The 14,270-nt window shown below is 40.6% G+C and overlaps 1 protein-coding gene across 3 annotated transcripts in view; it reads right to left on the reverse strand.

Annotated features, from left to right (window-relative positions):
• Window positions 1–14,270, reverse strand: part of ADAMTS3 (ADAM metallopeptidase with thrombospondin type 1 motif 3) — a 132,065-nt gene that overhangs the window by 16,748 nt on the left and 101,047 nt on the right. For all 3 annotated transcript variants that reach the window (XM_015276403.4, XM_040699743.2, XM_040699744.2), the window contains exons 6-14: window positions 10,143–10,226; window positions 8,386–8,542; window positions 6,187–6,292; window positions 5,095–5,238; window positions 3,672–3,804; window positions 3,276–3,389; window positions 2,041–2,186; window positions 1,298–1,473; window positions 27–160 (exon numbers count right to left, since the gene is read on the reverse strand). In XM_015276403.4, coding sequence (XP_015131889.1) covers window positions 27–160; window positions 1,298–1,473; window positions 2,041–2,186; window positions 3,276–3,389; window positions 3,672–3,804; window positions 5,095–5,238; window positions 6,187–6,292; window positions 8,386–8,542; window positions 10,143–10,226 — 1,194 coding nt within the window. The remainder of the gene's footprint in view (window positions 1–26; window positions 161–1,297; window positions 1,474–2,040; window positions 2,187–3,275; window positions 3,390–3,671; window positions 3,805–5,094; window positions 5,239–6,186; window positions 6,293–8,385; window positions 8,543–10,142; window positions 10,227–14,270) is intronic.

Genomic DNA, 14,270 nt, shown 5'->3' on the forward strand with positions numbered 1-14,270 from the left:
AATGAGCTTGGGAAGCTGTCACTCACCACACATTCTCCACGAACACAAATGCTGTAGGGATCTTTATATGAACAGCGAGTCCCATCATGTGCCAATTGTTTCATATAAGCAACATCTCCTGTTTCTTTGGATTGGCAGTACAGGTGGCATCTCTTATTAGCTGCATAGCAGGAAAACAGACGTAACTGCGTAAACTAAAAGCAATTCAGATGAGCTTCAGAAAAACATCTTACTAAAGGCATAAAGAAAATATTACAGAGGTGGAAGGGACCTTAAGCAGACACCTAGAGGGGAAAAAACAACTAATTTGCTGTTGTGTGAATTATGGGCCTATCACTAGCACAGATACTCTCACAGAAATCAGCTTGCTTCCAAAGAGGCTCCTAGAACTGGGTTCCCCACTATTCTTCAAGTAGCCTTCAGTTTGATTCTGTTGCAACAGTGCTGAGTTTAGGAAATCGTATCACATGAAAGACTAGAGGATTTGAATTTCAAATTCCTTTAGCCTTTTTGGAAAATCCCAGCTGAAGAAATATTTCCTTATTACTACCTGAATCTGACCCCCTAGCCATGCATATAAAGAGTTTCAAAGGAGATGCCTGAGGAAAAAATACCAGCAACTCAAAGCAGCTCTGAAACCCCTTTCAGCAAGCAATGAATCTTTATGCTTGAAGCTGTCCTTTTTACTCAAGATAATTACTGGATTATATTAAAGTTAGGAGTGAAGAGTCAGGCTCAGGTAGTAGAACCTATCTAAGAGTGGGAAAATACTAAAAAGGACTTCTCAAGTAGCACCATTAGAAACACATTATTACACCTTCCAGTGCAATTTCCTAGCAGCAGTCCTCATCGAGCACTAACACTTTGTACTCATATAGATGAATATCTGTATGGAAGAGAGGGCAAGAAGAGTCCTTCAGGATCTGAGCAGCAGCTTTCCACTCTTGGTCCCAGCAGCAGAGCTAGAGCTTCACAGTGCAATGCATTAATTGCTAAAGCACAGACCAGCTATTCCATCAGGAGCTGAGAGCCTCTATGCCTCTTGCTACATCCTGTTCTCACTAGGAAGAAGATGAAAGTCAGAGGAAACCAGCTGGGCTAGGGTTTAGTTAGGAAATTACAACTGTCTCACAATGCAGCTGTTCCTTCCCCCTGGGCCATCCTGTTCTCCTGCTTTTTAGTCATACCTACACTTGTTCTCACACTGCAGTCTCTACATGGCAAATGGAACAAGACCCCCATAAAATCTGTGAGGTTCCACCACTGACTTGTAATAAATGCAAATAACAGAACTTACAGTCAGGGTGTTCATATGGCAGCCAGTGGTGTTTGCTGTTCTGATACTCAAAGTGGGAATTGCGTTGCTGACACTGCTGTGCTCTGAAGTCCTCAAAGTGCTTCGGACACTCTTCAGTATTGCAGAGTTGAAACTCAAAATTGACACCAGCACAGTCTTCACCTCCATTAATTGGCCTATGAAAAGAAAACATCTGAGAGATTATAAAACTCTCAAGGCTTTGGGTCTACGATTTTGTCATCAATCTTAAGTGGAATTTCACACTCAATTCTAAAGAGACAATTTTACAAAAAAGGAGTGTGAAATGACAGAACTGGAAACAAAGCAGTTACCTTGCACAGATACACACTTGGAATGTAACCTCTACGCTTGCTCAAACATCCCAAAAGCATACGCTGACATGCAGAAACAATACATATACACATCTATGCTGCCAATAGTTGATTTACAACTGGAGATCATCTAATATTTTATCCCAAAGCTTGTTGAGCTTGCACTCTATGTTCTCATCACATTCTTACACATCAGTTAAATTTTTCACAGGATGGTTTTCCATAGGCTTTCCTCTGGAAATTACTGGACCCACTAAAAATGATCCTGGCTCCCTGCAGAAGGTGATGTTTCAAGGGGATTGAACACAATATGAATTTTAGGAGATTCCATCTCAAAATATAAATGCCATTTCAGCTGACACCTGCAATGGTTACCAGTTGACTGGAACTATCCCCAAGCAGAAGACCTACATTGGATTGTTGCACTGGCGCGTTCGGAAGCGAACTCCAGTTCCACAGGTTCGTGAGCAGGAGCCAAATTTTGTCCAGGGTCCCCAGTTGCCATCCTGCTTCAGCTGGTTAGCATTCTTCCACATGCAGTGACCTTTGTAGCACCACTGAGAGAAAATGGGCATGGAAAGCAGAGGAGAGCAAAAACAAAATCAAACCAAACATATAATCACAGTAAATTTAAAAGGCATAGAGGTGAGCTCATGGAGCAAAGAGGGTCTTTGTACTCTGGGCCCAGGAGTGCCCAATCTCTGTCTTTCATGGCTGTCTGTTCCATGGATAAGCAGCAGTGCCAAATCTGAGCGTATATCCTTCCGTGGACAGAAACATGAAGATCAATATGTTCTAATGTCTTTTGACTTCATTTAAGTCATCCTCTGTCTCACATGAATCCTAATTCCTACCATTTTTAAAAGGAATTTTTATGTTCTGACTACTGTATCACAGGATAAGGTCCTTGCTGAAGATTAGTAGCTTTTTTTTCCTTTTTTCCTCGTAGTGGCCAAACATTATATTCACACAAACAAGCTGCAACAGCGGGCTAGTTACTAGTCAGCAAGTTTTTTGGCTACTGATTAGGGCATTTCCAGACATTATAAGTGGCTCTCCTGCAGCTGAAAATACATGGAATTTGTTAAATAAACATTTGCTTGAGTATAATTTTATAATCAAAAATGAATTAGCAGCAGGACATTCTCTAATGGGGATGTTAAAAGACCAAATTAAAGAGCTAATCCTAAGCCTACACAAACATTTAGCCACAGGATGTCTGGGCCACAAGTACTAACAAGAGTTTGGATCTATGTACTCCCATCCTACAGTGATCCTGTCATCTGCTACCAAGGATTTTTAATGTCACTTTAAGGACACTCTGCAGAAGAGAGAATACTATATAAACAAACAAACAAACAAACAAACAAACAAAAATAACAAAAAGACCATAGAAGAAAATGAGAGTGCCCTACACCTCACCAATGATTTTAACAGCTTCACTCTCCAAAATTCAGCTTATATACCAACCAACATTGTACATTTCAAAGAAGACAAAGTGGGAAACCACAGCTCCCTCTTTTTCCTTTCATTGGTGCCACCTGGGGGATGCTGTGCAATTGTCTATTTTCCCGTGTGCTTTTCAACCCAAATTAATGCAACTGATTGTGTTTATTTTTAATACATGGTGGAAATATGGTACTCACTTTTCCAGGGGCACATTCTGTCCCATCGAGTGGAGGTCCTTTCTTAGTCTTACAGAAATACGGGTTATCTGGATGGCTACACCACAACTGCTTGCATGGGTCAAAGGTTCGGAACTGAAATGCAGGACATTTATGAGATTAAATATAGCGTTAGATTATTGATACTGTTTGGGTAAGGACTCAAACCAACCAGTCAGTTAATCCATTAAACCAAATGACTCAGATGACTGGCTTTCACCCATAAATATCCCTCTCCTTCTTTATGTATCTGTTTAAACTACTCCATTAACTGCTCTTTAACTGTGAGAAAACGAATATGTTGCAGCTATTAAATAAGGCCAAACACCAACTAGCTGAAATGAATGTTTGTCTTTGCAATGACTGCCTTGGACATACCGCTGTGCACATTTTATAGCCAACACCAAAATCAAAGCGGCACTGTTCATCCATGGAATAATTGATGCCTGGCAGTTCAGGGAGCTTGGGCCAATCATGTTCAAAAGGGTCATCAAGAAGACAGTCGTAAGAGCTGTGGAAAGATGCACAGAAAAAGATAATGAGAAAATGTAGAAATTGTTTTTTTTGATCAATACGATCAAAGTCTTTATTCTGAGATGTCAATATTGACAATATTTGTTTTCTCAAACCTGTTGTTCCCTGAAGTACGATCAGTCCCTTCTCTAGGAATACTGTCCAGTGCAATGTGACTGAGCACTGGATGGGAAGATCCTACAGCAAAATCCCTGTATTTGCTGGAGACTGAGGAGAAGCATCTCCCGCCCCTCCCTGATCTAATGGTACATGTAGAATTCGTACTTTGTTTTCCTGTCACCAGAGGCTGAAAACAAACATTTCTCAATTCTCAGTTCCAAAGGGCAGCATTTCAATGTGCTTCAAACTATAACATGAATCCTAGTATAAGGACTAACACAACACCTTCTGCAGTCATAGAGAGACTTTCCACTGACTTTATGGGGCTTCGAAATAGGACAGTAGTCTGAGAACAGGCCCTCTTACCTGAAATCTACAGCATACACAGGGATGAAACACAGGTTATGCAAAGGGCAAGAATAAGGCCTGCTTTTTACTCATTCCTGTTAAACTCTTGGTGGGCTGCTCTTCCTTCACAAGGATAAATTCCATTTTAAGCTCTAAGGTCTTGATGTAAAATTACTATTTTATGCTTTAGGTTACTAATGGGATTACTTCTCACCGGAATCCCTGCCATAGTGGGTCAATTTAAGTTTTCACTCAGTTCTGACTTGCAAAACTAGTTATTTGCAATAAAGAAGGAGTAAGAACTGGATGAGGAAGCATTTACATGGGAGACTATGTACATACATACAGGTAGACATCACTCCTACACTCTCTGGTCCCCTTTTCTCCTTAATTCAGTCACATGGATGTTGTATTTTCTTTCTTCCACAACTTTTGCTAGTTCTCAGCTTAGGGCTTCATCTTCCCAGTTTCAGAGTACAACTTGTATGGAAATAAAAAAAATCTAGGAAAAAATATCAACTTCCTGAAATAAGGTCTTCCAGAGAGACACTCCCAGAAGATGCAATGAGTGTTGCGTACAACTGTAGGTGAGGATGCACTGTTCCCGATTTTGCTCTTCTAATATAGATGCATGGCAACAAAGGTGATCAGAAAACTATATTACTGGAGAAAGCCAGAAATGGAGGTACTTGTTCCTCACTGCTGTTGCAGTGAGGGACAGGGAAGACTACTGGAATGCCTCCGAATACTGAATATCTGTTTGGACGAAGAGAGTGGCCTACACAAGAGGATCCCATAACAAGTTCTAACAAGTTCTTACTGTATATATCTTTTGAGTTCTTGGCCACTGCATCTGGACCAGTGGTAACGATGAAAGGCAGCCTGCACCAAGGGAGCCATAACACTCCCCATTGCTGTCTCATCCCCACATCTGTTCCCTTGCCCATCGTGCTCCATTCCCAGCCTGAAACAAAGAATTGATATCAGAGCCTCAGCAGTTTCTACTTTTCAACTAGTAAAACAGCTGTAAAGAAAACAGTTTCTCATGCAAATGTAGTCATTCAAGATGAAATTGTTCTCTGCATGCTACAGATATCACCTGCATTTCAAACAGATCTTTGATGTCAAAATAAAAGGACTCTCTAAATACTCTTTAGGAACTAACTAATTAGATGATGATTTCTACTTTGGATAACAGAAAACGGCAGTTCTGCTCACCACTGAGCATTTCATTCAGACATTTAATTATTCATGACAGTACACTCATTTATCAAAAGCACCTACTTATCCAAAGAGCTAACATGGTTGTAATGTTGTACATCCAAAGAACTGACTAGGTTAGCATATTACATTTCCAAAAATGTGCATCTGGTGTAGCTTATCGTGCAAGTGACATGGACATCTCACACTTGGCTAAACTCCTCCTACGTTACTCTGGCCAAAAAAACCCCAACAACAACAGAGTCCACTGAGCTGAACAAGAAGCCTGTGCTACTTAAAGACAACACTGATTCATCCAGCAGTTGACAAAGATCTTTCCTTAATCAATTATTCTCAGCCTAACATTTTATCACTCCTTAAGAAGTATCAAATTAACAAATCAGCACTTTCAGTCAATGAGAAGAAAGAATTTTAAGGATGCTTGGTAAGCCACTGTCTCCACAGCCTGGGCTTCCCAGGTTTCTTTCTTAATTATCTCACCGTTGCCCTACAGAAAATGAGTTCCTGCTCTCTCCTTCCCTTGTCTTCTTCCCTCACTTGCTTATTCATTACTAAAACCACTGATGCATTCCAAAAAGATGATAAAATAATTTGGATGGCTGTCATATAGCCATTAAAATTAAATCACTTTAAGTAAAAAGGAGATGCAGCACCATATTTTGTTGTTAATCTGATTTTATGTTAGACTTACACGTGACCAGTTTCATGAGCAACAACAAAAGCTGATGAAAACCCATCCTCATGGTTGAGAGTACAGCTTCGGACCGGGTGACACATGCCAGTAACAGGAGCATATCCTATTGAGAGAAATCATGTCTGACTGCTTTACCCATTACATTTCATAGAATCATAGAATGGCTTGGGTTGGAAGAGAAATTAAAGCCCACTCAGTTCCAACACCCAGATGGTTGCTACCCACCAGATCAGGCTGCCCAGGGTCCCATCCAACCTGGTCTTAAGCACCTCCAGGGATGGGGACAGCCTGTTTCACTTGACATCCCAATAAATTTACTACCCAAAAAGAACCAAGGATTCTCTTCCTTTGATTGTCAATTTCTCCTGTCTTTGCAATTTCTGTCAGTGTGAATGGCTCTGACAAACTAGGTTTGATTCTGCATACATCTGGATTACATCAGACACTTACACTCTCATTAAAAAGCTGCAGAAGATTCCCATTCAATTAGAAGACAGAAATAAGCTGTTTTTTGTTCATTTGTTTGCACGCGTTTATATTAATACCATCATCTAAACACTGCTTGGTACATATTACAAGTCTTGGCCTCAGCAAAAGCCGAAATCTTTCTGAAGATGGGGAGACTGCCTAACATCTCATCCTGAAATGCCAGTCCAGACATGAGTGAGGACTCAGAACTCTTGCCTCACCCTGAAAGATGAAGGAACTAAACACAGACATCTAGGAAATTTCTAGCGGGATGGCTAGAACATGGCACATTTTTCAAAAAGCTATGTGGAGAAGCAGATTCATGCCTGAACCAGTAAGAGCTCACCAGCATAAAATCTGAAAAGCCTTCTTGATAAAGAAGATTTCTGTACTAAGCAAAAATTGGTAAACTCTGGACATTAGAACTGAATGTACTACTGATACCATGCTAAACCATGCATCTTACACTGCTTTTCCATGACTAGATAATGAATGGGGGCCTTTTTTTTCCAAGAGAAGTTGCAGAATTTGTGTCAAAGGCAAAGAAACTGGGCACAGCACTGGAAGAGGCTATGGTGGCTGACAGAGAGAATGAAGCCAAAGAACCATTTGCAGAGCGCACCGGAGCTGTGCGTGTGGCTCAAGTAGCAGGAGGAGCTAAGGGATTTTATCTTTCCAGCGACAGATAGAGAGAACATTCAGAGGGGAAGTAGTGTGCTTGAGGAAACTGAGACATGGAAGACAGAGGACATTTCCGACTGTATAGTACTAGATTTATTGCAGTGAAGACCACTACATTTAGTTGGACAGCTTTGTTTCAGAAACTGCTCTGTTTCCTAGCCTTTTTTCCACCTGCAAGCAGAAATAAGAAGCGCACAAAATCACAATGCTTCTGCTAAGAGGAACCCTCAGTCCTACCACAGACCACAGCATACGAGATGAGCGCTAGTTTGGTCTGGGTAAATGATTATAGAGTGCATATTCTGAATGCAATTACACGAGAACCAAATAAATAAAAAACGGGACTAGTTTGCAATGCTGCACAGAGCAGTAACACTTCAGGAGTCTCACCCAGACTCCTATTTTTCTGCACTGACATAAATCATGCTTTGTGAATTTACTTTCCATTATCATTAGTTCCTTCAGTGATAAGGACTAATGGAAATATCAAACGAGCTGAAAAGCTAGTTATAAGAAAAAATATATTGTGAATGATGCAATAAAATTAAAGCAAAGTTGAACGCAAAGTGCACTGAGAATTCCTCGTGTGCCCTGCATGCACATGCAAAAATATATTTCTCTGAAGAAAGGAAACAGCTATTTACATACCATAAGGTAAGATTTAATCTGTTGCAGTTAGATATAAATGGCAAGGACTACCTGCTTTTTAAAAGAACATGTAAGATGAAATAGAGTGAGTACTTTCTCTCCATGGTGCTGTAACAAGTACATGCTTGGGCTGTCCATATGGGCCATTTCTAAAGCCAAATAGGAAACTGAAAGTTATTATGAGTGTATATGCTTTCCTGAATAGGATCAGGTTTCAATCTATCTTTAAAATTGAACACTTAAAGTATTTTCTGAATCAATGCCTACATTTCTCAATCTCTCTGAGTCACACAGCAATGCATTTTTCATTTTTTTCTCCTTTTCTATCAGGCACTGGACACACACACACACAAAAACCCCAAAGTCCCCATACTTTTGCTCCAAGGTCAGCTGCATTACCTTGCATACCAGCAGGCCCAAAATCTTGCCTAGTCAAGAAGATGGCATGATCATGGTGCTCAGAGTGATTGGGGTCTGACTTCTGCTGCTGGTACGCCCAGCGGCAAACATTCTCCAGGCTTCTCGAGGGATTCCCCCTTTCAATCAAGCTAATGGACTGAAAAAGCAAAGTATTAGAACCAGGACCTACTGAAGGTAAGAAATTCAGTCAAGTTTTTGTTCTGTGGGAGAACTAGCCATGTTCCTGTTTCTCTTTCCCTATTTCCCTATCATTCTATGTCACAGTAGTCCTCTCTGATATGAGAAAAGAAAATGAGTACACTGGACGTTGACTGATCCATAAAAAAGGACTGATATTCTCTCTTGGCCTTCTTAGATCCCCAGACAGAGCCAAGGAAATGTACAAGAGCTGCCAAATCAGAGTGCTACTGCTTATATCAATGCAATTGTATGTAACAGTGAGTGTGCATAGTAATAGCACATCTTTAGGATTTATTTTAAAGACAGTGTAGTAAGTATTTACATCATCTATTAAAATGATGACAAATAATGGCCCTTCTGTGCAACATGCCTGAATAATATCTAGGTAAAGCCTGTAGTGTGCAGGATAAATGCCAGAAGATAATGTGACTCAGTTGAGTTAAATGAGAGTGGAGTGACAACATACAGCCTGTGTGAAGGAAGTGAATAACATAAACACAGAGTACAATGCCTCAACTGGTGTAAAACACTATAGCACCAGTAAATCTGAACTGATTAACACAGATTAGCCATCTGGTTCTGTGAGACTTTTGCTAAAGTATGTCTACAAGCTCAATACTTCAAAAGGAAGTGACCAAACTTAATTACAAGGCAAACATCAAAGCGGCCTTTTGATTTGCTCAAATTCAGTGCCTGAGTTAAATGGAAGGGACGTGATCTTTATCAAACCTCAAACAGGACTTACAACACTCTCATCCTGAACAATGTAACAAGTATTTGTTCTCAAAACTCTCTGAATGTATTTTGCCAACAAAATCAACGTGTTGGCATAAACACAGTCCGGGGCAGAAAGCGGAGGAGTATGCTGTGACTCAGTAAAAGGAGTGTACAACACAATGAGAAAAGGAGATAGTTACCATAGAAGACTGCGTGGAGACAGGGCACCAGCAAGTTGTGTTGATCAGTCAAGATGATTGCCACTACTAAAGTGATTTTCTTCCCTGAGGACTCATGAGGGCAAAAAGTCAGGCTGCAAGCCCAAGCCCCTGGAGTGAGACTGCAGTGGGCTGTCATGCCCCCCACTTCCTCTCAGCCTATCCCTCAGCAGCATCAGCAGGATAGGGGCAGCACTAATGACTTCTGCCTCTTGAAGCAAGAGTCCTCACAGGTACTGCACCAATCACTGCAATCTTGCATTTAAGCACAGGTAGTTGGTCACATTAAGAAACTACACTGAAAAAGGAGCTTTCCACTGGAATGAATCCATCTAATATGACAGAAATATTTGACTGCTGCAGTCTTTCAGCTTCTTAGTGATAAATTAGATGCAAAGTGACTCTGCAGCCAGTCCCAAACCACTCTTCACAAAAAGGGACAGTGATGGCTCACTGCAGGAATGAGGGCACAAGCACACTTAGCATGTGTTGAACAAAGAAGGCAGCTCCCTGTAACTTGCACTTTGGTAGACTTCTGCCTCCACAGCTGCTCATGTAGTTCCTATGGACTATGATTACAAAGAGGATGAATGCGAAGAACTGGTTCGGCGGCTTGCTTACCTTTGCATACCCCAGCATGATCATTCGGACCAGCACGACATTTATGTGAACGCCCAAGGATTCATCGTGATAAATTTCATTCACCTGAGAAAATAAGAAGGAAAACTTAAAAAGAAATAATCATGGATGATACAAAGGGAACTTCCAAGGCCATGTATCTGTTATTTCAAGTGCTTCTACCACTAGTTTTCTCAGAGGAGAATTCAAGTCTCAAATCATTTCCATGCAGTGAGAAATGTAGACTATACTTCCTGTCATCACATACTCCCTCACTGAGAACTTTCTGAAGCATATTTCAAGACTTCTCTCAAATTTAATGGCCTTTGGATCAAAGCCAACAAAAAAAAAATTGTTCGGGGAAAGAAAGACTACAAACCCAGCAAATACTTGGCTGAACGCTTAATTTCACTTGTTTGATAAACATAATGAGGGAAATGAAGTTATTCCTGAAAGCAAGGCCACGGCAGTATGGTGACATTCACTGAGGGATTTAAAAGCAGATAAGAGTTTGCATTAGCAACAGATAAAACCATCACCATTCAGCCCACATGGCCACTTCTGCTCTGCCATCTGGCCACTCTAACTGTGGATGAATTCCAGATTCTGTCCCTATTTGCTTCGTCAACCATTTGTCTCACTTCAATCATTTTAAACACATGGGATGAATATTTTAGTGGGGAGAGGGAGTGCATATTTTTCATTTTGTAAAAGATTCTTCTGCCAGTAGCTTTCACTCAAGGAAATATGCCATTAAGTTCAGCATAGGTTTGTCCTCGGAAAATACTTGAGGATTTGACTTAAAGCCATTTCTGCATTTTGAAGCTCTAGGCTGGGAAGGCAGAATGTTCAGACAATGACACGATCAATGAGACTCCAGTTCTGCACATATGTAAGCATGTGTTTAGCTTTAAAGATCTGAATAATACTCCTGATTCTAGATCAATCTTAAAATTAATGGGCAAAGTCTTTCCAAATCCCAGAAATGCTTTGGATGTTCTCATCTAAAAGTTTTAAAGTCAACAGCATTGCCAGAGACATAAACTCTGTAGTATACCTCTCAGAGCAGTGATATCTCCAAATACACTCCATTTCTGCAAGTCAACACATTCCATTTTAAAAGTTCACCAACCGCATGAAAGCATATAACATTTACAGGATCTGGAAAAACTTACTATGCACGCTAAAAACAACTGCTAACCTGAGAAAACACCCATACATAAGACATCATCATGAGACATCAGAACTCTCATCCTCAAGGGCTGTGGAAAACACACACGAAAGAGAAAAACTAAAATCTCACAAAGAGCCCTCACAAAAGAGTCCCTGGCTTTGCATGAAATTAGGTTTGCAGAGGTCTCCAATGAGGTCCGTGCACATCATTTAAAGACAGAATTTTTATTTCAGTGCTTTTAGTTCGATTTCCAAATGAAATAAAGATCAGATACTTGCCCCTTCTGTCAGTGCTAGTGTCCCAATACATTTGGGGCCTGTTGAATGCTTTCCAGCAACACTTGCAAAACTACAAAGATCTCAAAGAAATCAAGTAGCTAGAAGCTTTGAAGAAAGTAAGCAGTTTACTGGAAGTAATAGTGTTACTACTGCTCCCATGCAAGCAAAGACTGAATATCCTCCACTACACACAGGAAGGGAAGCTCAGAGTATGCGCACACACGGAAGCTTTTCAACACTCCCATCATGAGAGCAGCTTATATCCCATTAGAGAGCACAGCCATACGACAGACATCCAGAGGTAATGTGGCAGTTCCACTGTTCACTGAACAGCTGAAATTTTTCACCGTTGTCCTAGTCTTGAATAACTTATTTTAGAAGCAACTAATACTGTTGCTCTGGTGTTTACAGTCAAATTAGTACAAAAGTAACCACATAATTCTAAATAGAGTATTAGTGGAATTTAAGCTTTAAAAAAAATCGTGTAGATGATAGGTCAGAAATTGTTCTTCTTGAGGACCTTCTTTGTGCCCGGTAAGGTGAGAAATATCCTTTCACCAGAGTATAAATTAGGGAACTAAAACATCTGCAGCTCGTCAATGAAGTTACTTATTCCCATCAAAACAAAATAAATATTATATTATGGGTAATCGGTGAAAAGTAAATACCACTGTTCGGAGCAAGGTTGGTATATTTGAGCAATATTTAGAGATTTTTTTTTTTTTTTCCTAGGCTAAACAAAGCTTTCCCCTTCCCCTGAGGGAAAAAGGTCTTTCTGAGATGTCCAGCTTGTGGGACCTGGCACAATGATTTCAGTCCATGGTTTTAAAAAATGCAATCCCTTTTAGGACTAACCGAGAACAGACTGTCAGCACGATAGTTTTACAAGAAATGAGCACATAGCTTAGACTGCTCGCCTCATGAAGCAATTATTCCAAAGTTCAATTATTCATATTTTCTCCTTAGCAATGCAATAGTATTGCTTCCACCAAAGTTCATCTCAGAAGAACGTTCCCAACTTTCCCTTGCGCCAAGAAACAACAAGCTTCCCAGAAGTGACCTTCAAAAAGACATAAAGGATCCTGGAACCAACCGAAAGTTTCAAGTCTTCCTCAACACTTCTCTACAACACCTTTTTCTGTGGACTGCTTTGGAAGGATGCATTGTAGGACTCCCATGAGGAGCAAGCTCATGTATGCTCTCATGACATAGACACAGGAAATTTTGGAAACCTGTAACCTTGCTAGAAGGCCACAAATCAAAATAAGTGCTGAAAACTGTCAGTGTAGACTGTAGTGCTTTCAGACTGCTGTAATTGCATCTATGCTGTGGTTATATTGGCAAAACAAATTACATTCCAAGATACTGGTACAAAATGCATATATAAATCACACCCCAGGAAGCTTGATTTGTCTGAGCTGAACTTGGGAAACATATCACAGATGTCCAGCTGGCCATACGGATTCTGGTGTAGTATTTAAAAGGAAAAAGTGATTAGGCTGAATTCAGTAGTAATATACACAAGAAGTAAATCAGTGCTCCGCCTGGGACAGTGGTGACAACTGGGAGACTCCACATACAAAGCGGGAAATATCTGTTTACTGAATGGATAATTATTCAAACAGATGACATAAATGTACCTGGCACTAAACCCTACAGCTACAGTAAGGAGTGCTGGATTTCAGGGCTTCCATGGATACTCACCTGTCTACATAGTATGAATGCCAAGGGTGAACCCACATTCCTAAACCAATGTACCTGTAAACTGCAGTGGTGAAATCAAAGACACCCTCAAGCTATACTCTGCTCCCTAAAAGAAAGTCAGCTGGATTCTCACTTGCCACAGAAATTGCAGCCTATTGGCGCACAGTCAACCACACATTGCCAGGTTAGGTTGGATGATTCCCTTGAGCACCTCTTGCAGTCTGTGCTCTTAGTAGCTGGCCTTTCAAATGTGAGACAGATAGAAAGCTGAAGAGGTACAGGTGATTTTGTGAAGGTACTGTGCAATTCTTTTTATGGTTGCCCACCCTCCCTCCCTTCATGGTGTGCAGGCAGGGGCTACCGGCTAATTCAAAGAAATCTGCTGACATTTTCCTCTGCTCAGTCACAGTAAGTTCCTCTCTGCCTACACCAAACGCTTCATATGACTGCCCTAGGGTTTGGGGGGCAATACAGCCTCAAGGACTTTCTGCCTTGATTAAACTACTTACTTTTCTGTGTCTGACTTGTGCAGGGGGAAGTGCAATTTTCCTGATTAGCAGGAAAGTTGAGTAATTCAGAATCTAATGATTAATAACATTATCTGCTGTACTGTTCACATCACTGGAAATTGAATAGTCACTTACTGATCTACTGACTATCCACAGGTACAAACCACTAGATTAAAAAGCAAGGAGTGAGATGAGCTCTTTTGGTGACAACTTCATATGCCATTAGTCTTTACCAAAGGCGAAGGGCAAAATTAGATTAAAACTGACAAACTAATACATAGGAAAAAAATATAGAAATAGCTCTCCCAACCCATAACCTTGACAGACAACAAGCTAAATTACAATCTTTGTCACTATCTACAGAATAGGCTATTTGCTGATAAAGAACATCCCTCAGTGCTCACTGTGATCTTGAAATGTCAGAGAATGAAATTTGAGCATGCCACAGAAAACCAGGCTGGGAAAT

The sequence above is a fragment of the Gallus gallus genome, chromosome 4 (genome assembly GCF_016699485.2).
Source record: "Gallus gallus isolate bGalGal1 chromosome 4, bGalGal1.mat.broiler.GRCg7b, whole genome shotgun sequence".
Classification (NCBI taxonomy): domain Eukaryota; kingdom Metazoa; phylum Chordata; class Aves; order Galliformes; family Phasianidae; genus Gallus; species Gallus gallus.